Source organism: Macrobrachium nipponense, chromosome 25 (assembly GCF_015104395.2).
Source record: "Macrobrachium nipponense isolate FS-2020 chromosome 25, ASM1510439v2, whole genome shotgun sequence".
NCBI lineage: Eukaryota > Metazoa > Arthropoda > Malacostraca > Decapoda > Palaemonidae > Macrobrachium > Macrobrachium nipponense.
The window spans coordinates 60,473,319-60,500,623 of NC_087214.1; the positions used below are offsets into that span (position 1 = coordinate 60,473,319).

At 40.7% G+C, this 27,305-nt stretch overlaps 1 protein-coding gene across 1 annotated transcript in view; it reads right to left on the minus strand.

The window, feature by feature from the left end:
• The window catches only part of LOC135199090 (plectin-like), a 77,791-nt gene that overhangs the window by 23,617 nt on the left and 26,869 nt on the right, over positions 1 to 27,305 (minus strand). Inside the window, exons 3-8 of the mRNA XM_064227007.1 lie at positions 24,619 to 24,728; positions 20,998 to 22,228; positions 20,237 to 20,560; positions 19,361 to 20,204; positions 16,417 to 19,225; positions 11,884 to 11,976 (exon numbers count right to left, since the gene is read on the minus strand). Of these exons, the coding sequence (XP_064083077.1) occupies positions 11,884 to 11,976; positions 16,417 to 19,225; positions 19,361 to 20,204; positions 20,237 to 20,560; positions 20,998 to 22,228; positions 24,619 to 24,728 (5,411 nt within the window). The remainder of the gene's footprint in view (positions 1 to 11,883; positions 11,977 to 16,416; positions 19,226 to 19,360; positions 20,205 to 20,236; positions 20,561 to 20,997; positions 22,229 to 24,618; positions 24,729 to 27,305) is intronic.

Sequence of the window (27,305 nt, forward strand, 5' to 3'; positions counted from 1 at the left end):
GTATAAGTATATTCTTGAGGGGGGGATGTACGATATGTTCTTCGGCCATGCGCTGCCGAGCATGCATCCGTTATTGGCAATTCTGTATACGCTGTTGCGAGTTAGTTGGCTCCCGAGTATCCTGTAATAAAGTCCAGTCTCCAGGACGTTGTGTCATTGCAAACCCAACAGTGTGTAAATATTCAGTGAATAGTGAGTGTTTAGGGTTCAGTGAATGTTTAGTGTGTAAGTGTTTAGGGATTAATGAAGGTTTGGTGCATGTCAGTGTTTGGCAAATGTTTAGTGTAAGTATTCAATGAATGTTTACTGTGTAAGTATTCAGCGAATGTTTAGTGAGTGTTTAGTGGTTTGGTGAATGTTAATGTTTAGCAAATGTTTAGTGTGTAAGCATTCAGTGAATCTTTAATGATTGTTTTAGGGTTTAGTTAATATTCATTGTGTTCAGTGAGTGTTTAGGGTTTAGTGAATGTTTATTGTGTAAGTATTCAGTGAAAGTTTAATCAGTTTTTAGGGTTTAGTGAATTTTTGTGAATGCAAATTAGTGCTTAGCAAATGTTTAGTGTGTAAGCATTCGGTGAATGTTCAACGAGTGCTTAGGGTTTAGTGAATGTTTAGTGAGTGCTTAGGGTTTACTAAATGTTAGTGTTTAGTGTGTAAATATTCAGTGAGTGTTTAGGGTTTTGTGAATTTTTGTGTTTAGTGAATGTTTAGTAAGCATTCAGTGAAAGTTTAGTGAGCGTTGAGTGAATGTCTTGTGACTATTTAATGAGTGATGAATGGATACTGAGTTACTGCTTAGTGTTTAAAGGGTGTTTAGCGGTTAATAAGCATTTAGGGTTAAGTGAGTATTTAGTGTTTAATGAGTGTTTCAGGGTTCAGTGAGTGTTTAGTGTATAGTGAGTGCTTAGTGAATGTTTAGTAATTGTTTAGTGTTTAATGAATATTTAGGATTATGTGAGTTTTAGTGAATGTTTACCAAGTGTTTGGGGTACAATGATTGTTTAGTGTTTCATGAGTGTTTAGTGAGCATTTAGTGTATAGTGAGTGTTAGGTATTCAATTAGTGTTATTGAGTGTGAGTGTGTAGTAAGTGCGAGTGTTCAGTGAGTGTAAGTGTATTGTGAATGTTAATGTTTAGTTAGTATTTAGTGACTGTATGTAAAGAAAGTCTTGTAATTTAAAGGAACCATTTATGCTAGACACTGTTTATATCCAAGAGCAGATGCTTAGGCCTTGACCACAATAGTTGGAGCTCTTAGGTTCAAACTGTTTTTGGAAGGTAATTTTTCTCTGTGAAATTGGGTCCATTAATACCAGCAACACTAATAATAACAATAGCAAAAATAACAATATTAAAAGTAATAATATTACTTTCAATATGTGCTTGATGTCACACTCTCGGCAAGTATAGGTCGCCACTCCTGTGATTGACGCTCAATGGTCTTTATAAATCTGTCCTCTGTAGACCTCTCAAAATTGCAGTTTTTTTTATTAATTGAACTCTTGTTCCGTTAACCCTAAATGAATGCAATTAGAGATATTTTTTCTCTAGAGAGTCGTTTTTAGAAAAGTCGGATTAGGCCTATGCAGATGAATTACACCAAGTATCTCAGCCCAGGCCTGTACCTGGGTGGGGGGGGAGGGGGCCCGTTCATTTTCTGTGACCATCCTTTTCATTAAACTGTACTTACAAAGTAATAAATAATTATTGTTTTTGTTAAGTCAAAGTATATATATACATAACAACAAATAAAGTAATATGCACGTTATTGTTAACATGATAAATGAATCAATCAATATAACTGAAGAAATGTTCTTGAATTTCAGTGCAAACTTTCAACATTATAAGTTAAATTGGTAATCAAAGTCAGCACTTTGAATAACATCTAATCGGGTAGAAGGGCAAAGACCGCATACCCAACATTTATTCATAATATAACTAAAATAACATTTTCAAGTATTTCTTCTTGTTGGTATATACCTATATATGCAATGACATTTACAGAAGAAAAGGTTCAGTTTTAGGAAAAATGCCCCCACCCCCCCATAAAAAAACTTGATTCAATTTAAGTCACGATTTACTGAGGAAGAGTATGATTTATGGTGGAAAATCAGTATGAACAGATATCAGTTAGAATAGACTGCCGACAGGAATTTCCTTGAGTGGAACTTATTCCATAAAATCCTGTTGATTTTTGGAGTTACGTCTATGTCTACGAATATGCTGCTGGAGAACATTGTTACAGGGAACTAGCATCTATTGCGATTAACACTTATTGTATAGCTCTCGGCACAGCGTTTGTTGAGAGGGTATTTTCCCACGTAACAAATGTAAAGACGAAATCAAGAAACAAATTGAGCCCAATATCACTTGAAGCGCCTCAGTGGCGTGGTTGGTATGGTCTTTACCTGCCACCTCGGTGGCCGCGAGTTCGATTCTCGACCATGGCATTGAGGGGTCAGAGATGTGTATTTCTGGTGATAGAAGTTCACTCTCGACGTGGTTCGGAAGTCACGTAAAGCCGTTGGTCCCGTTGCTGAATAACCACTGGTTCCATGCAACGTAAAAACACCATACAAACAAACAAAACAAACCAATATCACTTGAGGTAATAATTCACATCAGATCGCACGTTCACGCACAACATATACTGTAACGACTTGAAGTTTAACGATTAATTGATAAACCTATTTACTAATGAAATTTATAATAGAGATAAAAATCCACACATACAGAACCTCCCATGGCATTAGTATTTCTCTTGCCATTGCATCAAAGGAAGAGGAAACAGCAGAACGCTCATTTGAGAGCACTTCCTCTTTCTGTAGAATTCTAAAATTTTTGCATCATATAAAAGTAAGGTAACATTTGATCCATAATTGCCTTTCCTCCAACTTCTTTTTTCTGTAATGTGTATGTTTGTTTTGTTTGTGTGATCTGTCACAGATATACCTAAGCTAGTTATGGACCTTAAGCCAGTATTAGTCTCAATATATATATATATATATATATATATATATATATATATATATACTATATATATATATCTATATATATATATACATCGAGCTACAAATGTCCTTTAATATCTAATTCACTCTACCTTGGAATTAATATATTTTCATATATGCTTAACCGAAGGGAAATTTTTAGGCGATAATAGAATTGTCGGCACCCAGGCGAACCCAGGGCACCATACAAATCCAAGAACGTCAGTGAAGCTTTTACCCACTTTCACCACCGCAAGAGGCTATAAGTAATGCCGTCTCTCACCCTCAAATACCTCAAATCTTTTCCCGCTCAGGTATTCGCTGATTTGGAGCCAGCATTAACCCATCTCGACCTCTGTAGTGTTGTAGTGCTTATGACAGCACGTAGCCATTAATATAAGTCATATCACATTACCGTGATTCATATACATACATCGAGCTACAAATGTCCTTTAATATCTAATTCACTCTACCTCGGGAAATTATAATATTTTATTTTCATTATATGCTTAAGAACCGAAGGGGAATTTTTATTAGGGCGATAATAGAAATTTGATCGGCACCGAAGGCACGTTTCCTGGATTTTGTATGGTGTAGCCCTGGGTTTCGCACCTGGGTGGCCGACAATTCTATTATCGCCCTAATAAAATTCCCCTTCGGTTAAGCATATATGAAAACATATTAATTTCCCGTTAGGTAGAATGAATTAGATATTAAAAGGACATTTGTAGCTCGATGTATGTATATGAATCACGGTAATGTGATATGACTTATATTAATGGCTAACGTGCTTTCATAAGCACTACAGACATTACCAAGGAGGTCGAGGATGGGGTTAATGCTGGCTCCAAATCAGCGAAATACCTGAGCACGATAGGTTATTTTGAACGGGTGAGAGACTGGCATTAATTTAATAGCCTCTTGCGGTGGGGTGGATAAACTTGGGTAAAAGCCTTCACTGGATGTTCCTGGATTTGTATGGTGTCCTGGGTTCGCGCCTGGGCGCCTAACAATTTCTATTATCGCCTAATAAAAATTCCCCTTCGGTTTAAGCCATATATGAAAATATATTAATGCCGAGGTAGAGTGAATTAGATATTAAATGGAACAATTTTTGTAAGCTCGAATGTATGTAATTATGAATCACGGTAATTGTGAATAATGACTTATAATATATATATATATAATATATATATATAATTATTAATATATAATATATAATATATAATAATATTATATATATTTTATATACACATTTCTTTTAGGGCACAATTTTTTTCAATGGATACAAGCAGTTCATTGAATAGAATGGGCGTTTTTTCATTGTTAACCAGCTTTTTTCATATTGCTTCATATTTTTCTCCATTTTATTTTCTTAACTACATTGTTGAGGTTTTACTAAAGTGACAAGTTAGGTAATGAGGTGCTTCCATTTACTCCAGTATTTAATTACATGCGGACAGCTGTTTCGTTCAAGCCTACATGTACTTGGCGTTAATCAAAGCGTACTTATACCAAAATAATGTTCTGTTGTTTTTTATTTAAGCTGGACTTATGCCAGCCACGTGCTCCTTGCTCATAAAGCAACCTGTAATATTACAATATTGAACCCACATGCGTTTTTGGTAACGTCATGAGGACGGAAAGGTGGTACAGTTGCCAAATACTTAGCTTTAAGTATTTACAAAAAAGTGGTAAAATGTTAAAAAGAATAATGTATCATAAGTAGAAAATAAGTTATTATAAATACATATTATACATAAATATATATTAATTAACGTTTAATTTATTCAATGTTATTGTGCGTTCCTGTATGGGTGTTCGAAGTTTTGTTTGTAAGGTGTTTTTACGTTGCATGGGAAAAACAAAGTGGTTAATCGGCAAAGCAGGGACCAAACGGCTTTTACGTTACGTTTGACTTCCGAGCCACGTCGAGAGTGAACTTCTATCACCAGAAATATGTTCCGCAGTTTTGTTCCATGTGGTTGAAGGGGTGTCTCCTACATGCGGGTTCATATATATTTGTATATTACGGGCTGCTCTATGAGCAAGAGTCCGTGCTGGCATGGGGCAAGCTTAATAAAAAACAACATATTTTCATAAGTACGCTTGATAACGTCAATACAAGTAGGTTGACGAAACAGCTGTCGCATGTATAAATACTGGAGTAAGTGGAAGAACGCCATTACCTATGCTCTATTAGTAACCTAAACAATGAACTTTTTTTAATCTACACCTGTTCTTTTTATCCAAAGTCAACCTGGCAACCGCGCGTAACTGAAGATAAGCCTTTAGTTTGTTGTTGACATTCGTGGACGAGTTACGTCATTATTCTTTTTTTTTTTTTTCATGTTTCAAGGTTCAAAAAGTGTGAGATAATGACGCGAGGGAAGAAATCACTGTGGGAACAAGCGAATGGTTTAAGGAGAACATCTCCGTGCGGTGCACTGTAGGCATTATTCAAGGTTCTTTGCAGCCTGCCATCACCCCTAGCTGCAATTCCTTTCGGTTCTTTTACGGTACCCCCTTTCATATTCTCTTTCTTCCATCTTACTTTCCACCCTCTCTTAACAATTGATTCATAGCGCAACTGCTTTGAGGTTTCACTCCTGCTACGTGAAACCTTTCAAACATTTTACTCTCAATTTCCGTTTCAGCGCTGAAGGGCTCAGGTGCGAGTGCTTCGCCTTTGGCCTAATTTCTATATTTAATTCCATCTATTCAATTTAAGGGGAACATGACACACTGCTGGGAACACTTGTATTTAGAAGAAACATGGAACTATCTTTTATCACAAGTACCTCTTAAGACAGATGCGAATACTTTTAATCACGTTCTGTAATTACTGGAAATAATATCTTGCATCACGACATATTCTGGGAACACGTATCTCAAAGAAATGTGGGAACGCCTTGTATAGGATAAAAAAAAGTATTTTGGGAATACCTTGTATCTCAAAGAAAGATGAGAGCATCTTGTATCTCAAAGTATTATGTGAGCACTTTGTATCACAAAATATTAAGGGAACACACTGTATCTCAGAGTATTCTGGGAACATCATGTATCTAAAAAATAAATAAATAAACTAGGAATACCTCGTATCACAAAGTATTTTGGGAACATCTTGAGTCCCTGGGTAACCCGGGAACACCTTCAGAAGACGAGCACACAGCATCAAGAGAGCCCAACATGGCGGCAGAAACATTTCCCACAGAAGATTTTAAAGCAAGTTTTTTTTCCTGCATACAATTTTTTATCTAATTTTTACAGTTTTACTTTATAGCTCTTAATCTTTCGTATTGTTAATTTCATAGGCATTTTAACCCTCTTTAACTTAATTTAAAGACTTCACTAAACTGTCTGTTTTAGTTCTTGAACATTTTACAATTTTCTGTAATAATTACAATTCTTTACAAGTGTACATTTTAATGTTGTACTTTATCTGCTTTTAAATTATTACTTATGTTAATCCTTTTCGTTTACAATCAACACCAAGTCAAGATGTTGCTACGCTTATTTTTTTCACGGAATATCCACAACTATTTTTTTATTTACAAGTTATTCCTCTTCTGTTATAGGTTTATTTTTCTTCTTGATTTCTCCTCTTGTATTTTTTTCGTAATAGTTTTAATTCTTGCCCTTTTTTAATCGACACTTAACGATTTCTACTTGTAGACAATACGAAAATAACTACTGCAGGATCTAATTTTCTCTCAACGTTTCAGGCCTCGTTATAACCCATCTGCACTCTAGAACAATTTCCTGAGGTCTGTTGCAAGATTAAATTTTAAGCGATGAATTTTGGTAGGGAGGAGCTAGTCCCATATGCCAGTGGCCCCTCTTATGGTTAAATTTTAGTTTATGGCTTATTGGATTCTATATGGATCTATGTGTCTTTCTAAGGTGCTTATTCGATTCTTAATTATTCTCATATGGTTTGCTGAACTGCTTTATCACTTTTATATGTTTTCCTGAACGAAGGAACTTGTTCTCTTCCACATTTAGCAAATGCATGAGAAATTTTGCACATATAAATCCCCACATCATTGACTTCAGAAGGTCTAATTAGATAAGTGGTTTTTATGTAACAATGTCCACACAGACTTTGCGCACAGATTTATTCCGTCCCAAGAACAACCTGTCCATTTATCGAATCCTGTTCTTGCTACAGTCACCTGGGAATAGGCCCACTTGAACCTTCTTCCACGAATCCATACAAGTTAGCAGAATCTCAGTGTAAATAGAATTCAGGATGTGAACATATATTGATGGGGTATGTTGTCAAGATTAGGCTCACCTAATTGATTTTACTTGTTTTCAAGAGGCACTAGAGTCTAGACTGTGGATGGAGCACCATTTCTCCTTTCTGCGCTTGTTTAACCCTCAAAGCTGTAATTTAAGACTTCCTCAGTGTTATACATGTTATAGAAAAGACAGACTGCTTCTGATCGTATCATTGAAGGCTAGCAGGTTTGAGACTAATGTTATCCATTTCTATTCTATCAAGTTGTTTGTGAGTGAAGTTCCTTGAATGTTTGCCTTTACTGTTTTTCCCTTTTGTGCATAAACAGACAATGAACTGCTCCTGCTCCCACAAAGGATGAAATCTCTAACCACTCGAGTAAACTTGTTACTTGCCTCTGCAGAAGCTATAGTTTTAGATACTCTGCCTAACATTCATGTTCCACATTGCCTGGAATCTCAGAAGCTCTTGCACAATGATCATTGTTGATTCCACACGTTAGAATCAACTGATGATCTATCATTGCTTCGTCCCTTACTATGTCATTTTGCTCAGATCTCTGGAGAATTTAGTAGCTATTTAATAGTTACATTTTCTTCGCGAAATTTCCAAGACCTTTGACTTGTGAACAGCCCAAGACTGTGCTATGAGCTTTGTAACTGAACCCTTTCTGTAAAATTGTTGCAGCCTTCTGAGTGATATGCCTGTTGTCACTGAACACTTTTTCATTCCAAGGTTCTTTTACAAACCGTCCCCCTCCCCTTCATTCTGAAACCCTTCACTTATCATCCTTTCTGAAGTCCTTCCCACCTTCATTCTAAAGCAATACCTAGAATTTCATTCCCTATCCCACACCCCAAAAGAAAAGTCATGGTGCACGGAAAATACATAATAATGAAATAAAAATGCAATGGGATGACTCTTTTTTTACCATTTTCTAGGCTAATTTTAATCTAGAAGAAGAGAGAGGAGATAGAAAGGGAAGCAGCGCAGCCTACGATAGGTCTATGTGAAAAAATGTTGGCCGAAGCATTTTTAGCGCAAGGTTGCAGCCACATTTCCAACGAACATGCCTGCGTTATGTCTAAGTCTACCAAGTCATTCCGAAGCCAAATGAAAAAATACACAACTTTGGGGATGAGTGATGTTAAGACATACACCTAGCGATGTATAGATACAATACTAACTACAGCTGTCAGATAATTTAATTAGGAAAGCCAGGTGATGTATGCAATAGTAGATATTATATCGTTTACGTTTCTGCGTTTTTGTTCGGGTGTACGTGTAGACGTATGCATAACCAGGTCCTGTTGTTTTCTGTGTACAAGGTCAACTGTGAGAGAGATGTTATGGTACACCACATACACACAAACACATGCACATTGGCATTACGCATAAGTATGTATGTATGTATGTATATATGTACGTATGTACGCGCAGAGAGAGATGAGTTTCCTCTTGGCCGTCTCGTGAGATGAGGAGAACCACATAAATTCTGCCACTCATTCGTCCTCTCTCTCTCTCTCTCTCTCTCTCTCTCTCTCCTCTCTCTCTCTCTCTCATCCTGTTCAATGGAACACAACTCTACTCCTAGGTTGGGAAAATAGTTGAAGGCGAGGAAGGTAAAGTGAAATTTGGTGATAACCCTCCGAAGAATTTTAACTGATTCTTAGCTTGAAATTTTGAAAAAGTTTTAGTAAAATTACTTTGTATTGAGAATGTGAGCGATATAGCTTGTAAATTTACTTAGAATGTGGAAAGCTACTTACTAAATATGTAGGGAAAGTTGCTTATTAAAAATCATGACGATAAATATGAGAATTATGAAAGCAAATTCTATTCACGTAACCTGGGAATCCGAGTTGTGTTCAGTGTCTCAGTGCATTCGATCACGAACTGACGACGCCTATCCGAATGCAATGACTGTTTTGGTTTTATTTCTTAAACAAATATCAATACCAAAACCGGTATAAATAAATCTCAAGTGGTTTATAGCAGCTTTCAAAACCCTGATAAATAAAAGTCGAGTGATTAAGAGCTTTCGAAAACCCAGGGAGAATAGTCTCGCGTCGATTCGAAACCGAAGTCGATCGTCGATGCGAGGAAACAAACGTCTCTCTTGCCAGTTGGGATAAACATCGTCGGTTCGCATCGTTGCTGGCGAGAGCGCAGTTGAACGCACACCCACAATCTCGCTGGCGTGGTCAGAAATTGGGCGCGCAATATAAGTATGTAAAGGCTATATATATAGATATATTTATATACCTACTGCTTTCCAGGCATGGATGCGTAAACAACAGAGTTAGGCACAAGATTTTATAGCCGTTTTGATTACGAACTTAATTCTAAAATAGCCTCATGCTTAGTAGAAAGAGGATGATAAGAGTTGGTTAAGCCTATGGTGCTAAGAAATGGCGTATTGATATACTGAAGTCAAGTGGAGTTTTAGAGAGTTACTGGAAATAGTTTGTATTTTCTTTCTTTCTTTCTTTCTTTTTTATGGGGGTGGGTTGGAGAGAAGGGGGAGTACGGGCCAAGTTTACAGTCTGAGAGAGAGAGAAAGAGAGAGAGAGAGCACGCGCCCCTTTGAAAGCATGACTAATTTAAATGCCACAAATTGGAGTTAGTTCAGTTAGACTGATGGCTTAGAAAAAGGCACAAAATACAGCAGTAATAATAATAATAGTAATAGCTGTAGCAAAAGTTATAGTACTAATTCTCTGTCTATAATTCTTTTCAATCTCTGTCAGATTGGTAGACAAACCTCCCCCCCCCCCCCCCAACCCCCTTCACCCACAAAGTATATAGGGATAAATAGTCTCATCCAGTGATAGATGGTACAGCCTACCAATAATCCATGTTAGGTTGCTTTCTGAAATCAGTAACAAGGAGAGAGTGTCTGTTATGGAGTTCAAGGGAAAACATTTACCACATGAAATAGAAGACAGAGAAAATGAGAAGAGGGGAGATTGAGTTTGGGAAGAATGACAGAAGACAAGGCAAGAATGGTGGTTATATAAGGAACTACTGTAATTATGTAACTGAAAGACTATTTAGCAATAGCTGATTACTAGGTGGTTTAATCACAAACAAAGTATCTGACATATTTGTAAAAAGTGCTGCCGAGGATCGCCAGTTGTTTAATGTCAGTTTTTTGCGTAATAAAGAAATTTCATTTTTTGGTCAATTTTTACCATATGGACCCCTTCAGAAATCAGTGTCCCTGGGCTGAATCATTTAAACTGCTAAAATCATTAAAGACATTCAAGATTGAATAATGTTTGGTTCAAAGAAATTTTTGACCGTCATAACGGGATTTTTTTATTATTATTATTAATTATTTCAGTTTGAGGCAGAATTAATCTTTTAGGTTGTTGAATTATTAATGAGATTGGTTAAGAAGAAACTCTATTATGGCTGCGAGGAAACATTTACAACCAAAGATTTAGTTTGGTTAAGAGAGAAACATTTATGGAAGAAGGATTATTTTGAGAGAAAACAAAGCATTTATCAATAAAAGAATTAAGAGATGAATATTTAAGAGTTAAATAATTATGAATAGAGTTAGTTTACAGATATTTATTACTGAAGTATTGGTTAAGAAAACAAAAATATATGAATTAATGATTGGTAGAGAGAGAGACAAAGATTTATAACAGCAACAGCTGTTGTTGTCTGTAATTCGAGGTGTAACGAGAAGCTGTTTAAAGGACCATAAAAGAATTGGTTCAAACTTTTTTTTTTTTTTTGAAGTTACGCAACAGACAGTCTTCCAGAATGAGGAACCACCTCACTTGGGGTCTCATTAAGCGACTGACACTCACACACAAACACGCACACATATACGTCAGATCACAGACGCCTTGAATTTTGAGTCTGGTCGTTTGTGAATCTGCTATTTGTGTGTGTGTGTGTGTGTCCTAGATGTTTGTATATAAAAACACTACTTAGCATTTGACGAAACAAATGTGATATACCCATGGTCTAAAGAGTGTATAAAGGGTTATATATATATATATATATATATTATATATATATATATATATATATATATATATATATATATATACATACATACAGAGAGGGGCTTGATGTTATAGACCAAAATTGTAACATTTGTAATAGTACGTGTAGTAATTATAATATTATCCAAGAAATAGTAATATCTGCTTAAAAGAATGTTAAAAGTTTCTTTCAAATGTGAATATATCAATGATATTACTGTGAATAATATGTATAGACACCCACAATTCAGACCATGAGTTTTAGAACACATTGTAAGTCCTGAAAACTGAATTAGTCTCAACTGAAGTTAGAAAATTATGATGGAAATGAACAGTGGATTAATGAAATGCAAAAAATAACATTAGACAGACAGATTATAATCACTTCATAATAGGTCACTTCAAGAGTACACAAAATGACAGCCACTAATAAATATCTAAAGTAAAGACTTTTAGCTAAACTACAATGGAATGGTAGTAAGGTAGTATAATCTTTTTAATGAAATCAACCAACAAAATGGGTACTAGGCAACCAAAGTAGCTTTTGAAGTAGTTGGCTTAAAAACTGAATTGTAAAAAATGAAAGAAATACTTGTCTGTCATAGAGAACTTATTGGTGTTGTACAGCATGTGTAAAGCAACCTACATTGGCAGCCGTAGGATTGGAGAAGCTTGGGACGTAGGGCGTCCTAGAGTTGGCGTAAGACCCGTCCCGATTGACGCTGGCAATCGTCCCGTCCTGCAAAGGTTAGATGGAATTTCAAAACCAGAGGCCAATCAGTCTCCCCTACAGTGTTCGTCAGAATCACAAGTTTTTCCCAGACATTCGTGTGGACACATTTGCTCGAAAAAATTAAGTGCGGTCTAAGGATAATTGATAAACATCTTCACTCAAATCCAAATTTCTCATTTGCAATGCAAATTTTATGCCCAAACAGCAAACAAGGGGTACAGACTTTAGACAGACTGCTTACATCATTACCAGAGTCTTCTCAAGTCTTCTAAATAAAAAAAAGGGGGGGGATGTTAATGTCTTCATTTCAGAATTATCACTTTAGTGGTGACTTGGTTTTCACGTGTGATTTAGAATACTCCGAACAAGTACTTCTTACTTTAGATTTGCATTATAGAATAAGGAGGGTAGCTTAGGATTATTGTGGTAATTCACTCAGAATTTATGGAAATCTTAACTTTCTTCAGAATATGCACAGATAGATAGGGGTCAGTAACATGTATGATGGTGACAAGTCCTGAATTAAAATGTGAATGAACTTAAAGTCTAAAAAATGGGAAAGAATAGACGCTTCATTTCTTCCCTAAAGTCTCGTCAGGAGAGGTACTGTACAACCAGTTAGTTACTTGGGACTACAATGCCACATGGATTTGTTACAACATCTAAGAACATAGTGTTGAAAGTAGACTAGCTTCTGGTTTACCAATCGTATTCCTAATCTACTTTTATTCTTCTAAATTGCTGTTAACAAACTACTTGGAGTTATAGTACATATACTAAATACACATGCAAACAGATGGGAATTATACCGCTAACTACAAAAGATTAGATTTCCTTGAGGCAGAAATCAACAGGAAGATTTTTGCTCAGAGCTGTTAGTTTTTTCATGCTGCAGCACTCCTGCTAACTCTGTGGGTGTTCCATTGCAAAGGCATTGAAGAGGAACAAGTCCTCTAACTCACTACAGGCAAACTATCATGGGGAGGGTGATGTGTAAAGCACCCAATCTTATTTTCGAAATCTACATCAGATATTGCTACGAGATACCATTTCCTCTCGTCAGCAAAATCAGGGACAGCAAACGATGGGATACCTTATCATTTCTACCTAGCCAGGTGCAATAGAATCCACACTGCAGAGATATTTATGTATAAGTACTGGTATTGTATACACTCATACCTGTGTGCAAACAGATATATATGGTACAGTGATATATATCAAACTTGAGACCATTTCCCCTAAAAGAGGTTGTTTTGAGAGTCAATACATAAAGTCACTCCACATTCATACAGTACTACTTCTTACCCACTTGTCTAACTCTGTCCACATGTACTCTGTTCCATCTTTCCTCTTATGCTAAATTTTGTGCACTTCTGTGCATCTCTATACCCACAAACCTTTTATGCTATGTTCATATACTCAACACTCTTGTCCTCACTTAGTCTCCCTTTCACCATCATACCACAGAATCTCGGTTGTAGTCCTATCAACTCCTGGTGTATTTCCACTCTTTAGACTCCTAATTACTCTTCTTACATCCTCAATAGTCACTGCAACAAGCTTCCTCTGGCTTCTACTAACCTTTTCCACTCTTGCATCATTAAACTTTGCCTCCAATCTATCCTGTTCCTTCAACAAAACTTAGACATACTCACTCTTTAGATACAGGAATTTATTCTCTTCGAACAATGTCTCTTCATTTGTGCATTTAATCCAGAGATCGATTTACTCGTTAACCATTCTCTCTGCATTTTCGGTATTTGCCTTATTCCACTTCTTGATTCTGTGAATCCATCCCTGATGTTTGCATACTCCTTATATACTTCCTCCATTTCAATGTACTGAACCTTAGTCTGTTTTTCATCCATTTTCTCTTTATGTGATATTGTGACTTCATCAAACTCACTTGATTTAATTACATTTAATAATACATACACATAGACACAATCAAAGCATACACAAATGAATTGACTTATATCTGACGGCTCACTGTCCACTATCATAATTTTTTGTAAGAGTGTGACTAGATTATATTGTCTTTAGAAGTCCTTTTGTCAGATCAAACACAAATCAAGCATCTGTGTATTCTGTTAAAGGGATAATAGAAATCTGTATGATTTGTAAACATTTACATGGCTCTATACACACTACTGAATGTGGTAAAAACCCTCTCGGAACTGATATAAAGCTAATTTTAGTAACTTTTCCTAATTTTGCAAAGGCGGCAACATAAAGCAATGTAGCAACTAGGATTAAGATCACAAGGATCTTTTGACCTCAATCAATATTTATGTGCAAAGCTGAGTGAACTACATCAGTACTGAAATGCACTGTTGCTCCTGGGTACTAGTTTGAATTTCTACTTGGTACAAAACTGAAAAGAAAGGTTTCCACTGCAAAATTAGGGGTATAATAAACTTACAAGTGGACACCCTATCTAACCTAGTGGCAGATTGCAATGCTTTTGATAAGGCGATGCCCACAGGGAGTCAGACAGAAAACCTCACAAGCTGCATGTTATTTGTAATCATTTGATGAGTTTCTCGAGAAAGCTACATCTATCAAAGCCGTTTATCATATGTACACGTGGGTAATGGTTTTGTACACTGGCATTTCAAACTCATGACATCAAAGTCATCAGAGGAATATGTACACTTTAGACAGGATTGGTTCAAAGGATTTTGTCGCTAATTTGTGATCTGTGCCTATGTCGAAGACTTATGCTGGGGATAGTTACGACTACTAGGCCTTTGAAAACTGATTTAGAGCAGTGTCAAATTTTTATAACAGGATTTTAGGATTGCACTGTCCGTATGACAACTGCTGTTTTTTTAGGAAGTGCACTACTACCAATCTGAGAGCTAAGTAATCTGCAAAAGAGCATACCATTGTGTAAACCCAAGCTTTGAACTTGAGTTTAAACAGGGCATTTGTACTGTCCTTCATTAAAAAGCTAGCAATGGTAAGGTAGATTTCTAAAACAGGATTAAGGCCAATGTCGTAAAAGTCAGTGAAGTTGAACATATCACTCAACATTCCATGTGTCTGATTATGTACTGGGTGTAGAGAGATTCAAGTTTCGCAACATAATTTATGTCAGCTGCTTAATCGCAACTTTGGTTTTGCAGTCACTGGCTTACAGGGACAGAACAATAAGTTGATAAAGCCACATCTTTGTCATTTCTAGCTATAAACCCAATGAGCCAATTTCTCAGAAGGAGAATATTGCTTTACATATATTTACAACAATAGTGTCAAGTCAAACAGTGGGTTGGTTTTACTGGTGCAAAGGCCCTATAGAAGTTACAGGTCTGCGGCCAGTACGCACGTCAGGGAGAGGGTTGACGATTGGGATGCATGTGCTTGCAGCTAGAACTGCAGCGCTGGCTGCTCCCACAGCTATGACCCCACCGACAGTGTCTTCGTCACTCTATGGTACCCAAACAGAAAGACCCACAGGAGTAAATTTCATTCCTTATCAGAAAACAAACCCGTAATGTTACATTTTTATCCATACATGAATGAACAGACCAAAAACTATAAATTTCAAATGTAAATAATATAAACTAACGTTCGATTTCTGGAAATTTGCCAGCTGTTAAGAGAGAAAATTAAGTGGAGTATTTCTCCCCATAATGTTACATTTTATCTGTATGTTAACGATTAGACCAAAAACTGTAAATTTCAATTGTAAATTATAAACTAAAGATTCATGTTCTGAAAATTTGCCAGCTGTTAAGAGGGAATATAAGTTGGGTTCCTCTCCCCAAATACGAAGTGGTTCCTATCATTATTTCAGTCACATTCACTCTCAGTCAGTGCTTAATCATTTCTCCTATTACAAAACTTCCTGCTCAAATCAGTATTCAAAACAGATGGCTAATGCTCTTCAGAACTGCCAACTACAATTGAACAATTCTAAAATATGGAATAATCAGACAATGGTGGCTTGTACGGCCTTTCTACTTTAGATACGCTCTGAAGTGTGTATATTTTGCAAGTCCAAACACTTGTTGCATCTTTAGTGTACACGTGAGTTTCCAAATCTGTAATCAGCAAGGTACAAAGAAAATTGATGAAATCTCTAAATATTTTAACAGAGATGTCAGCAGGCTTGAAACTACAAGAAATACACTTATACAAAGCAGTATTGCTGAATTAGCAAAGCCTTATATTGAAAATAAATTGGGCATGCAAGAAATCATTCAAGCAAAATCATAAAAAAATCTATATAATAAAAGAGACCCAGTAAAGGGAACCAGTGCTCCTTGGTCTTTCGTGTTCATGCGCTGAGAATCTCACTTTACGATACTGGAGAAGTAAATTAGCATTCATACTTATACAGATGGGGAAACCTATCCATTTTGCAGTATCGATCAATACACGTGTGTGTCTTCCAGTCTCCAGATCTCTTTAACTGTGGATTTGAAAGAAGTGTCCACTTACCTCTTCAGATCCATCGAAATCATACTGGCGTCTTTGCATGCCAAAGCTGCTGCCACCAACGCCGCTGTCGTTATTATTGAGTGCCACTACGCCTGCCACACTGCCATTGTGCCTTTGTGTGTGCACCTCGTTTTCTCCTGTGACAGCATCTTTGATATCGTCGAGCGTTTCTTCTATTGTGGATCTGATGTTTCCAAAAAACGAGTGACCTGTTGGTTCGTTGTCATTGTTCCCCTCGCTCCCATTAGCCACAGCAATTGCTTCCATCAGAGAGCTCTCTGCATCACCCAGAATGTCGTCTGCTGAGTCAGCTGCATTCTCGACAGTTGCTGTAACATTTTCTGCAGCTTCATCTGCAGCAGCAGCTGCATCTTCCACTGCATCGCCAACGGTTCCGGCGACATCGTCCGCGATATTATCTGCAGCTTCTTTTGCTTCATCTGCTGCCTCAACTAAGTCACCAGTTGCTTCATCAGCTGCAGCAACTGCATCATCAACTACAGCAGCTGCATCTTCCACTGCTTCATCAACTGCACCTTCCACTGCATCTTCAGCTGCAGCAGCTGCATCCTCTGCTGCATCAGCTGCACCTTCCACTGCATCTTCAGCTGCAGCAGCAGCATCCTCCACTGCATCATCAACTATAGCAGCTGCATCTTCTGCCGCATCTTCAGCTGCAGCAGCTGCATCCTCTGCTGCCTCAGTTGCACCTTCCACTGCATCTTCAGCTGCAGCAGCTGCATCCTCTGCTGCATCAGCTGCACCTTCCACTGCATCTTCAGCTACAGCAACTGCATCCTCTGCTGCATCAGCTGCACCTTCCACTGCATCTTCAGCTGCAGCAGCAGCATCCTCCACTGCATCATCTACTATAGCAGCTGCATCTTCTGCTGCATCTTCAGCTGCAGCAGCTGCATCCTCTGCTGCATCAGTTGCACCTTCCACTGCATCTTCAGCTGCAGCAGCTGCATCCTCTGCTGCATCAGCTGCACCTTCCATTGCATCTTCAGCTGCAGCAGCAGCATCCTCCCCTGCATCATCTACTATAGCAGCTGCATCTTCTGCCGCATCTTCAGCTGCAGCAGCTGCATCCTCTGCTGCATCAGTTGCACCTTCCACTGCATCTTCAGCTGCAGCAGCTGCATCCTCTGCTGCATCAGCTGCACCTTCCATTGCATCTTCAGCTGCAGCAGCAGCATCCTCCACTGCATCATCCACTATAGCAGCTGCATCTTCTGTTGCATCTTCAGCTGCAGCAGCTGCATCCTCTGCTGCATCAGCTGCACCTTCCCCTGCATCTTCAGCTGCAGCAGCAGCATCCTCCCCTGCATCATCTACTATAGCAGCTGCATCTTCTGCAGCATCTTCAACAACTGCAGCAGCATCCTCTGCTGCTTCTTCAGTTGCATCAGCTGCACCTTCCACTGCATCATTAACTACAGCAGCAGCATCATCAGCTGCATCTTCAACAGCTTCAGCTGCATCCTCTGTTGCTTCTTCAGCTGCAGCACCTGCATCTTCTACTGCGTCAGCTGCATCTTCAACTACATCATCAACAGCTGCAGCAGCATCATCTGCAATATTATCTGCCTCTTCAACTGCATCAGCTGCTTCATCAGCTGTCCCTTCGACTGCATCTTCAGCTGCAGCCGCTGCATCCTCCACTGCATCATCAACAGCTGCAGCAACATCATCTACAAGTTCTGCACTATCTTGTGCCTCCTCTGCTGCCTCAGCTAAATCATCAGCTGCATCTTCTGCTGCCTCATCAACTGCAGCAGCTCCTTCTTCTGCTGCTTCATCCACAGCAGCAGCTGCATCACCTGCTTCTTCTGCTGCTTCCTCAACTGCATCACCTGCTTCTTCTAATGCTTCCTCAGCTGCATCACCTGCTTCATCTGCTGCTTCAGTTGCATCCTCTGCTGTGTCATCAGCTGTGGCAGATGCATCTTCCACTGCATCATCGACAGCAGCAGCAACTTCATCTACAAGTTCTGCAGAATCTTTGCCAGCCTCATCTTCGGCCGCAGTTGCGTCATCTGCTGCTGGGCTGTCTGTGATGTTGGCGTCTTCTACATCTCCTTCAGAAGCTTCTCCTGTTACTAATCCTGAGAACTCAGCTTCATCTGCAGCGCCACTCTCTTCTTCTGGTGCCTCCTCTGCATTTCCTGCTTCAGCTGCTTCTTCTCCTTGTGCTTCCTCTCCTTCTGCTTCAGCAGCTTCTTCTGCTGATGCCTCCTCTCCTTCTGCTTCAGCAGCCTCTGCTGGTGCCTCCTCTGCTTCTGCTTCAGCAGCCTCTGCTGGTGCCTCCTCTGCTTCTCCTGCTTCTTCAGTATCTGCAAGTTCTACTACAGCATCAGCATCTGGAGACTCTTCTAGTGCAGCAGTCTCAGGCTCTTCTGCTGGTGCCTCCTCTCCTTCTGCTTCTGCAGCAGCCTCTGCTGGTGCCTCCTCTGATTCTCCTGCTTCAGTAGCTTCTCCTTGTGTCTCCTCTCCTTCTGCTTCAGCAGCCTCTGCTGGTGCCTCTTCTGCTTCTGCTTCAGCAGTTTCTCCTGCTGGTGCCTCCTCTGCTTCTGCTTCAGCAGCTTCTGCTGCTGGTGCCTCCTCTGCTTCTGCTTCAGCAGCTTCTCGCTGCGGTGCCTCTTCTGCTTCTGCTTCAGCAGCTTCTTCTGCTGGTGCCTCCTCTGCTTCTGCTTCAGCAGCTTCTTCTGCTGGTGCCTCCTCTGCTTCGGCTTCAGCAGCTTCTTCTGCTGGTGCCTCCTCTGCTTCTGCTTCAGCAGCTTCTTCTGCTGGTGCCTCTCTGCTTCGGCTTCAGCAGCTTCTTGCTGGTGCCTCTCTGCTCTGGCTTCAGCCGCTCCTTCTGTGCCTTCGGCTTCAGCAGCTTCTTCTGCTGGTGCCTCCTCTGCTTCTGCTTCAGCAGCTTCTTCGCTGGTGCCTCCTGCACATGCTCCGTGCTTCAGCAGCTTCTTCTCCTTGTGCCTCCTCTCCTTCTGCTTCAGCAGCTTCTTCTGCTGGTGCCTCCTCTGCTTCTGCTTCAGCAGCTTCTTCTGCTGGTGCCTCTTCTGCTCCTGCTTCTGCTTCAGCAGTTTCTTCTGCTGGTGCCTCCTCTGTTTCTGCTTCAGCAGCTTCTTCTGCTGGTGCCTCCTCTCCTTCTGCTTCAGCAGCTTCTTCTGCTGGTGCCTCTTCTGCTTCTGCTTCTGCAGCAGCCTCTGCTGGTGCCTCCTCTGATTCTCCTGCTTCAATAGCTTCTCCTTGTGTCTCCTCTCCTTCTGCTTCAGCAGCCTCTGCTGGTGCCTCTTCTGCTTCTGCTTCAGCAGCTTCTTCTGCTGGTGCCTCCTCTGTTTCTGCTTCAGCAGCTTCTTCTGCTGGTGCCTCTTCTGCTTCTGCTTCAGCAGCTTCTTCTGCTGGTGCCTCCTCTGCTTCGGCTTCAGCAGCTTCTTCTGCTGGTGCCTCCTCTGCCTCTCCTGCCTCAGCAGTTTCTTCTGCTGGTGCCTCCTCTGCTGCTGCTTCAGCAGCCTCTGCTGGTGCCTCCTCTGATTCTGCTTCAGCAGCTTCTTCTGCTGGTGCCTCTTCTGCTTCTGCTTCAGCAGCTTCTTCTGCTGGTGCCTCCTCTGCCTCTCCTGCTTCTTCAGTATCTGCAAGTTCTACTACAGCATCAGCATCTGGAGACTCTTCTAGTGCAGCAGTCTCAGGCTCTTCTGCCGTTGCCTCCTCTGCTTCTGCTTCAGCAGCTTCTTCTGCTGGTGCCTCTTCTGCTTCTGCTTCAGCAGCTTCTTCTGCTGGTGCCTCTTCTGCTTGCTGCATGCTCCTTCTGCTGAACCTGCTGCTTCAGCAGCTTCTTCTGCTGGTGCCTCCTCTGCTTCTGCTTCAGCAGCTTCTTCTGCTGGTGCCTCCTCTGCCTCTCCTGCTTCTTCAGTATCTGCAAGTTCTACTACAGCATCTGCATCTGGAGACTCTTCTAGTGCAGCAGTCTCAGGCTCTTCTGCTGATGCCTCCTCTGCTTCTGCTTCAGCAGCTTCTTCTGCTGGTGCCTCCTCTGCTTCTGCTTCAGCAGCTTCTTCTGCTGGTGCCTCCTCTGCTGCTGCTTCAACAGCTTCTTCTCCTTGTGCCTCCTCTGCCTCTCCTGCTTCAGCAGCTTCTTCTGCTGTCCATCCTCAGCTGCTGCTTCAGCAGCTTCTCTCCTTGTCCTCTCTGCTTCTCCTGCTTCAGCAGCTTCTTCTGCTGGTTTCCTCTGCTTGCTTCAAGCTTCTTCTGCTGGTGCCTCCTCTGCCTTCTCCTGCTTCACACTTCTTCTGCTGGTGCCCTCCTTCTGCTTCTGCTTCAGCAGCTTCTTCTCTGTGCCTCCTCTGGCTGCCTCCTGCTTCAGCGCTCTTCTGCTTGGTTGCCTCCTTCTGCTTCAGCTTCACAGTTCTTCTTGCTGGTGCCTCCTCTGGCCTGCCTTCCAGCAGCCTTCTTCTGCCTGGGCATCCTCTGCTCTGCTTTCAGCGCTTCTTCTGCTGGTGCCTCCTCGCCTTCGGCTTCAGCAGCTCTGCGGTGCCTCTTTCTGCTTCTGCTTCAGCAGCTTCTTCTGGCCTGGTTTGCCTTCGTTTCTCTTCCTTCCTGCTTCAGCAGCTTCTTTCTTTGCTGGTGCCCTCCTCGGACTTCTCCTTGCATTCTTCGTGCTGCCAGTACTACTACAAGCATCAGCATCTGGAGACTCTTCTAACGCAGCAGTCTCAGGTTCTTCTGCTGCCTCCTCTGCTTCTGCTTCAGCAGTTTCTTCTGCTTGTGCCTCTGCTTCTTCTCCAGCTTCAGCAGCTTCTACTGGTGCCTCCTCAGCTTCTGCTTCAGCAGCTTCTTCTCCTGGTGCCTCCTCTCCTTCTCCTGCTTCTCCTGCTTCAGCAGCTTCTTCTCCTGGTGCCTCCTCTGCATCTCCTGCTTCAGCTACTGATGATGCCTCTACTTCTGCTTCAGCTGCTTCTTCTCCTTGTGCTTCCTCTCCTTCTGCTTCAGCAGCTTCTTCTGCTGGTGCCTCCTCTCCTTCTGCTTCAGCAGCCTCTGCTGGTGCCTCCTCTGCCTCTCCTGCCTCTTCAGCTTCTGCAAGTTCTACTACAGCATCAGCATCTGGAGACTCTTCTAGTGCAGCAGTCTCAGGCTCTTCTCCTTGTGCTTCCTCTGCTTCTGCTTCAGCAGCTTCTTCTCCTTGTGTCTCCTCTCCTTGTGCTTCCTCTTCTGCTTCAGCAGCTTCTTCTGCTGGTGCCTCCTCTGCTTCTGCTTCTGCAGCTTCTTCTCCCTGTGTCTCCTCTCCTTCTGCTTCAGCAGCCTCTGCTGGTGCCTCCTCTGATTCTCCTTCTTCAGCAGCTTCTTCTGCTGGTGCATCCTCTGCCTCTCCTGCTTCCTCTGTAGCTGCTTCTTCTTCTGGAGTTTCTTCTGCTGCTGCTTCAGGTTCCTCCCCATCTCCCATTTGAGAAGCTGCAATGCCTGCAGCCGCAGCAGCAGCAACTGCCGCACCAGCTGCAGCCGTGCCCCCTAAAATTGCCTTTTTAGACAGACCTTTTGATCTCCTCTCCTCCTTCCTCCTGCCTCGCATCATTCTTGCATTGAGAGGCTCCTTTGCAATCTCGGCCTTTTCAGCAGTGGCAGGCTTTAGGCGCCCAAGACTTGCAATCCCTTGGCGATCCAGGGACATGGATTTCTTCACCTTGTCTTTGGTCTCTGCGATAAATGAGCGCCGCAGAGGTCGGGATTCACGGTCCAGGGATCTAGTCTTTGCCATGACCTCTTCTCCAGAACTCTTTCCAACTTTCCTTCGTGAGGGCCCAATCGGCAGAACCTGAGGTGGGCACATTTGGATCAAAGTCTTTTGAGAAAGTTTAAAGGATGTGTAACCCGTGCATTTCTCCTAATCTGGGCAATGTACTTTGGACTATGTGTTCTAAATGGGGCCTTCCACCTCGCCTCACTCGAATCTTACTGTACTTGGTGTCTGAATAACCTGATATATAACCTCACATCCTTGAGATCTTTATCTAACCTAACCTTTCTTCCTTGCCTAATCTAAGGGTAAGGAAACATCTGAATTTCTCATCGCAAATCTTAAAATGCAAATGTGATGTACTTTCATAAGCAGTTTGCTTGTGTTGTAATCCATTGCATCAAATGACCAAAGCAAAATAAATCTTAAGAAGCTATGTAAGAGAATGTCTACTTTATGAGGAATGCCCAGTAGTTAACTACTTATAGGAAACTTAACTTGAATAGACAGGGAACATTTCAACATGCTACAAAGAAAAAGAGAGAGAGAGAGAAAAGTACATTATTTAGTAAATTTCTACGACTACTGTTAATCAAACAAGCCGCAGTTTAGGAACAGCAGAAGTCCTATTGCCCTGTTCAAACTGGCAACTTGTGTATTTTGTTAATTCAGTCAAATCAAAACCTCTCTTTGTTTACTGATCACAAGCAACTATTTTGGAAACAACTCTTAAGTCTATATTAAAGATTTATTCTCTGAGAGTCTATCAAATATTGTTAGTAATCAAACATTGTTAGTCAAGACAATGGAAAGTCTATATTAAAGATTTATGCTCTGAGAGTCTATCAAAGATTATTAGTTATCAAACATTGTTAGTCAAGACTGTGGACATGGGTTAATTGAGGTTGGGTGGTACTCCCTGACGACATTACATTTGCTTGTCACCAATAAAAGTTTTTTCCTCGACAGAAATAGGCTGTATGAAGATTCGAATTCCATTTAAAAGCTCAAAATATTATTGGAACTAAATACTGAGAATATGAAAAACCAACTTTTATTACTGAAAAAGAGGCTCTACTACTTTTAGCTATGTACAGATCATATTGATTGTAAGAATCGTTTGAAAGAAAGATGGAATTGCGTGAATGAAGAGTCATGAATCATGATGTTGAGAAAAGTGGTCAATGGAAGAAGGGTCCAGACAGAGTTTGAACTGAAAATGAAACTATTAGAGAGATCAGAACAAACTGAGAAAGATTCTGATACGTAAATAGGGCTATACTTGTTGTCATACGAGGAAAGTCATATGAACGAAGTTTTCCCGCAGAGGTTTCACTTGTCATCATGAACAAAAGAGAGAGAATTAAAGAGCAAGGAGAAGTTTTTGTTGGATAAATAGGCCACAGGCTACATCACATCACTGTCTAGCATGTATTCAACATTATTTTTTCTAATATCATAAATTCATCTCTCATTACTCATCTGGGTGTGGTCTCGCTGAGGTATTGGTACTCCACAATCCCAGACTGCCCCGTGCAAGGGAGTCCTTCAGTCTCTGTACAGTTGAGGAGAGGACCAGCATTCATTGTAGCTTTATGGGGGTGCTCAGTAACCTTTCCTTACTATTATGGTTGGCTTAATTCTTTTGGAAGGGTAACTTAGGATGCTTTGACATGACTTCAAAACCTATATCCCAAGTCACTTGTGTTAATGTAATGTGTCTTTTCAGCAAAGTTTAAAAAATTCGTTGTTTTGGGCACTTGGTTGTTTATTGCCATTTTTTGCAAAATAACCTCAAGAACATAAAAGTACTCCACTTTAAAATAAGACCAGAATGAGCATCGTAGCATGAATAGTACATCTAAATACTGTAACAACTGAAATGGCATCTTTCATATTTCCTGATCTTGTGAAGAGGAAACACTTGCAGATTCTGTCCTGAATCATGCAGGCTGCGCAGATTTACACTGAACCATAACATAAGTTGTGCCCAAGTAAATAATACATTTGTAGATGAGATGTCATAGACTACAGCCAACAGTCGGTCAAACTCACTGTTCAGAGACTCATATATGTTTCTGTCTTGAAAGAATTCAGATGATACAGGCACAAACTTGCTGAATTGGCAATAAGCTGAGGCAAAACTCACACGTCTCTGGTCAGTGTGTGATGTTGAACTTCAAGACATAAGTACATATCTCCATTTCTCCTGTGACCTATGTTTTTTGCAACTGGTACCACTATTTGCAAAATTTTGGTTCTTGAAAGTGAGAGAGAGAGAGAGAGAGAGGAGAGAGAGAGAGAGAGAGATCCAGGCAACATGTCTACATGAATTCATCTGAATCCAAGAACAGACAACATCCCTCTGACAGAAAACTTCACACAGCTGTTGGATGAGGGATGACGTAATGGAGTGAGATGAGAGAGAGGAAAGGGTATGATGAATGAATATAGAAAGGTCTACTTACCCTAACTCCCCCTGGATGGTGCCCCTTCCTCCCTGCAAATCCAGGGGCCCCATCATCCTGGTGGCTGTTGCTGCGACGTCTACGCCCAGGGGCCACGTATGGTGCACCATCTGCAATAGAAAGGACAGAAATATTTAGGATTCTTTACAACTTCAAGTGGAATTTTTTTTATTGGGGAGTTTATGTGAACACAAGTGAAATTTTAATGTTAAGAAGTTTTGCCTTGACATAGAGTTCTAATATAAAGAAGTTTGTCTGAGACTGAATCCTAATCCTTAGAAGTTTCATCAGAGAATTGTTTTATTTTTAAACATAGATGGAATAAAATATCTAAGGTCATTCATGTGTGGATTATTTATTTATTTATTAACTTTAACAAAAGTTTATCCAAAAGTAGGCCCTGGTAACTGTCAAGGTGTCATATTAGATTTCTGGGAGAGATCAAGACAAATGACTCAGCCATAGCTGAGGTTTGTAACTTTTGAATTGACAAATTTTAAAATTAATTTGTATTTTCCTAACCATACAAACATGAGGTCTTTATTATGGGAATTACCTTCAGTGTTGCTGGAAACCAGCCATCAAACTTTTAACAAGGTTGTATGGTAGTTAACTACTGAAAGACCAGGTGGGAGTCCCATCTACCCAGTTTGTAGAGTGTCACTTTACCTTCAGCTCAGGTATAATCTTGGTGCCAGCTTGAGGGTTGGTATGAGGTGGGCATTTAACAATAAAGACCTCACATTTGTATAATTAGGAAAAATTTTAATTTTTTTATACACAATATACAAACATTTCAGTTTTTATTGTAAGAAAACTTACTCCTTGGAAGGAGGAAGCTGAGTAAGTCTCTGACCACTGAACAAAGTATAGGAACTGTATGTTCAATTTTCAGACTTCTGGGTACTTTGTCAAATAATGGGTGTAAAGCAGCATTATTAGAGAAAAAGGCTAGGTTGAACCTTGCATCAGAGACAATGGAGAGACCATGTACAAGCGATGGGTCTGCATTGTCTGCCCCTCTCTCCCCTTGCTAGAGTGAAGGGAGGGTTGCTTCTATACATCAATAGATTATAAAATGGTTACTCAGTTATAGAACGCTCACCTGCTTTAGCACCATGACAGCTCAATAACCTACCATCTACCCACAGGGAAGGGTAAGATTGAGAGAAAGAGCGAGGGGAGAAGGACCAATTACTCACACACACATACACACACTCTCTCTTCTGCAACTGTACACCTTAGGCGAGATACTACCTGTCCTCTTAGAGGAGCCAGGTGAGCTATGCAACATGTTGAGCAGCCAGCACAGGACCCAAGGAAAACATGTCCACCTACTTATGGGTAATATCCTGAAGGGAGAAGGTGAAAGTAGTCTAGTGCGACCACACCCCTACCTTCAGAACCTGAGGAACCAACAGTTGTTCCTACAGAATATACAAACCTTTTGGCATTTATAATAGGAATTACCTTCAGTGTAGCTGAAAACCAACCATTAAACTTTTAACAAGGTAGTATGGTAATTAACTACCGAACAACTGGGTGGGAGTCCCACCTGCACAGTTGGCAGAGTGTCACTTTACCTTCGGCTGCCCTTTGGTGAAGTTGTGCTACAATGTCCTCTGCCCTGATTTCCGTCGTTTTCACAGTGTTTCTTCATTTGAAAACTGCTTCTGTTCCCGGTGGGATTGTTTTAATTTGTGTTTGCTTGTGTTATGTATTTGTGCTTGCCTGAAATGGATCAGCAAACACACAAATCACTTGAGCCGACTAAGCATAAGCCGGTACTTAAGAGAAAGTGCCCTGGTACCATGGATAAGGCTTGCAGCATTATCACTCAGCTTTGGATGCAGATTCTCATTTCCTCTGCACATCGTGCACAGGGTTTGTGAGGAGTGCTGCAACTGGACTCCAGAGCAATGGTTGTAGTACTCACTGAAGAGAAAGTAGCAGAAGAAGCTCCCCAAGTCGCCAATGGCTCCCTTAGTCACTAAACCTTCAGATACATTCCTCCCGCCAACGATACTTCCCCACTTTGCTGTCTCTCCTTAGTCTCTCTGTAGTCTTCGCTCACTTCGTTGGGCAGAGATTGTTGTTTGGGGACTGGAAACCAGGACGATCTCACGGCAGTGTTCTCTGTTCGCTCAGGGGGGTGGGGGGGGGTGTGGGTGGGGGTGAGAGAAATCTCATTCACTGTGAATGGAGACGGCACCCCCGACCCAACTTTGTTTCCAGGCGTGGAGGTGGAGGAACTCTGGGAGACCTGGTAGTCTCTTGGTTTCCTTCCAGTGATCTACCCAGTTACCTTGCCTGGTGAAAGGCATAGGTATTTATGGAAAATACTCAGAGTTCATTATCTCTAGCACAGCCCAGAGGTACCTCTGGGCTTTGAAGACCCATAAGGGTGTTATTATTTTAAATATTGATATCGCTGTTGTGCCTTGTTGATGAAAGAGAACCAGACAAGGTAGACACATGCACGGTTTGTATTTGTATTTGTTCCAAGTCAAAAGCAAAGATGTAATGCATTACTATACCCAAATGCTATTCTCCTCGCATTTTATTACCTTTTCATCTTTTTATTAATTCATTTCTTCTTTTTAATAATTGAGATCTCTTTTTTCTGTATTCCCTTTACCTTCTCTTACTTCCTAATGAACACCATATTCTTTGGACGCTTGAATTTC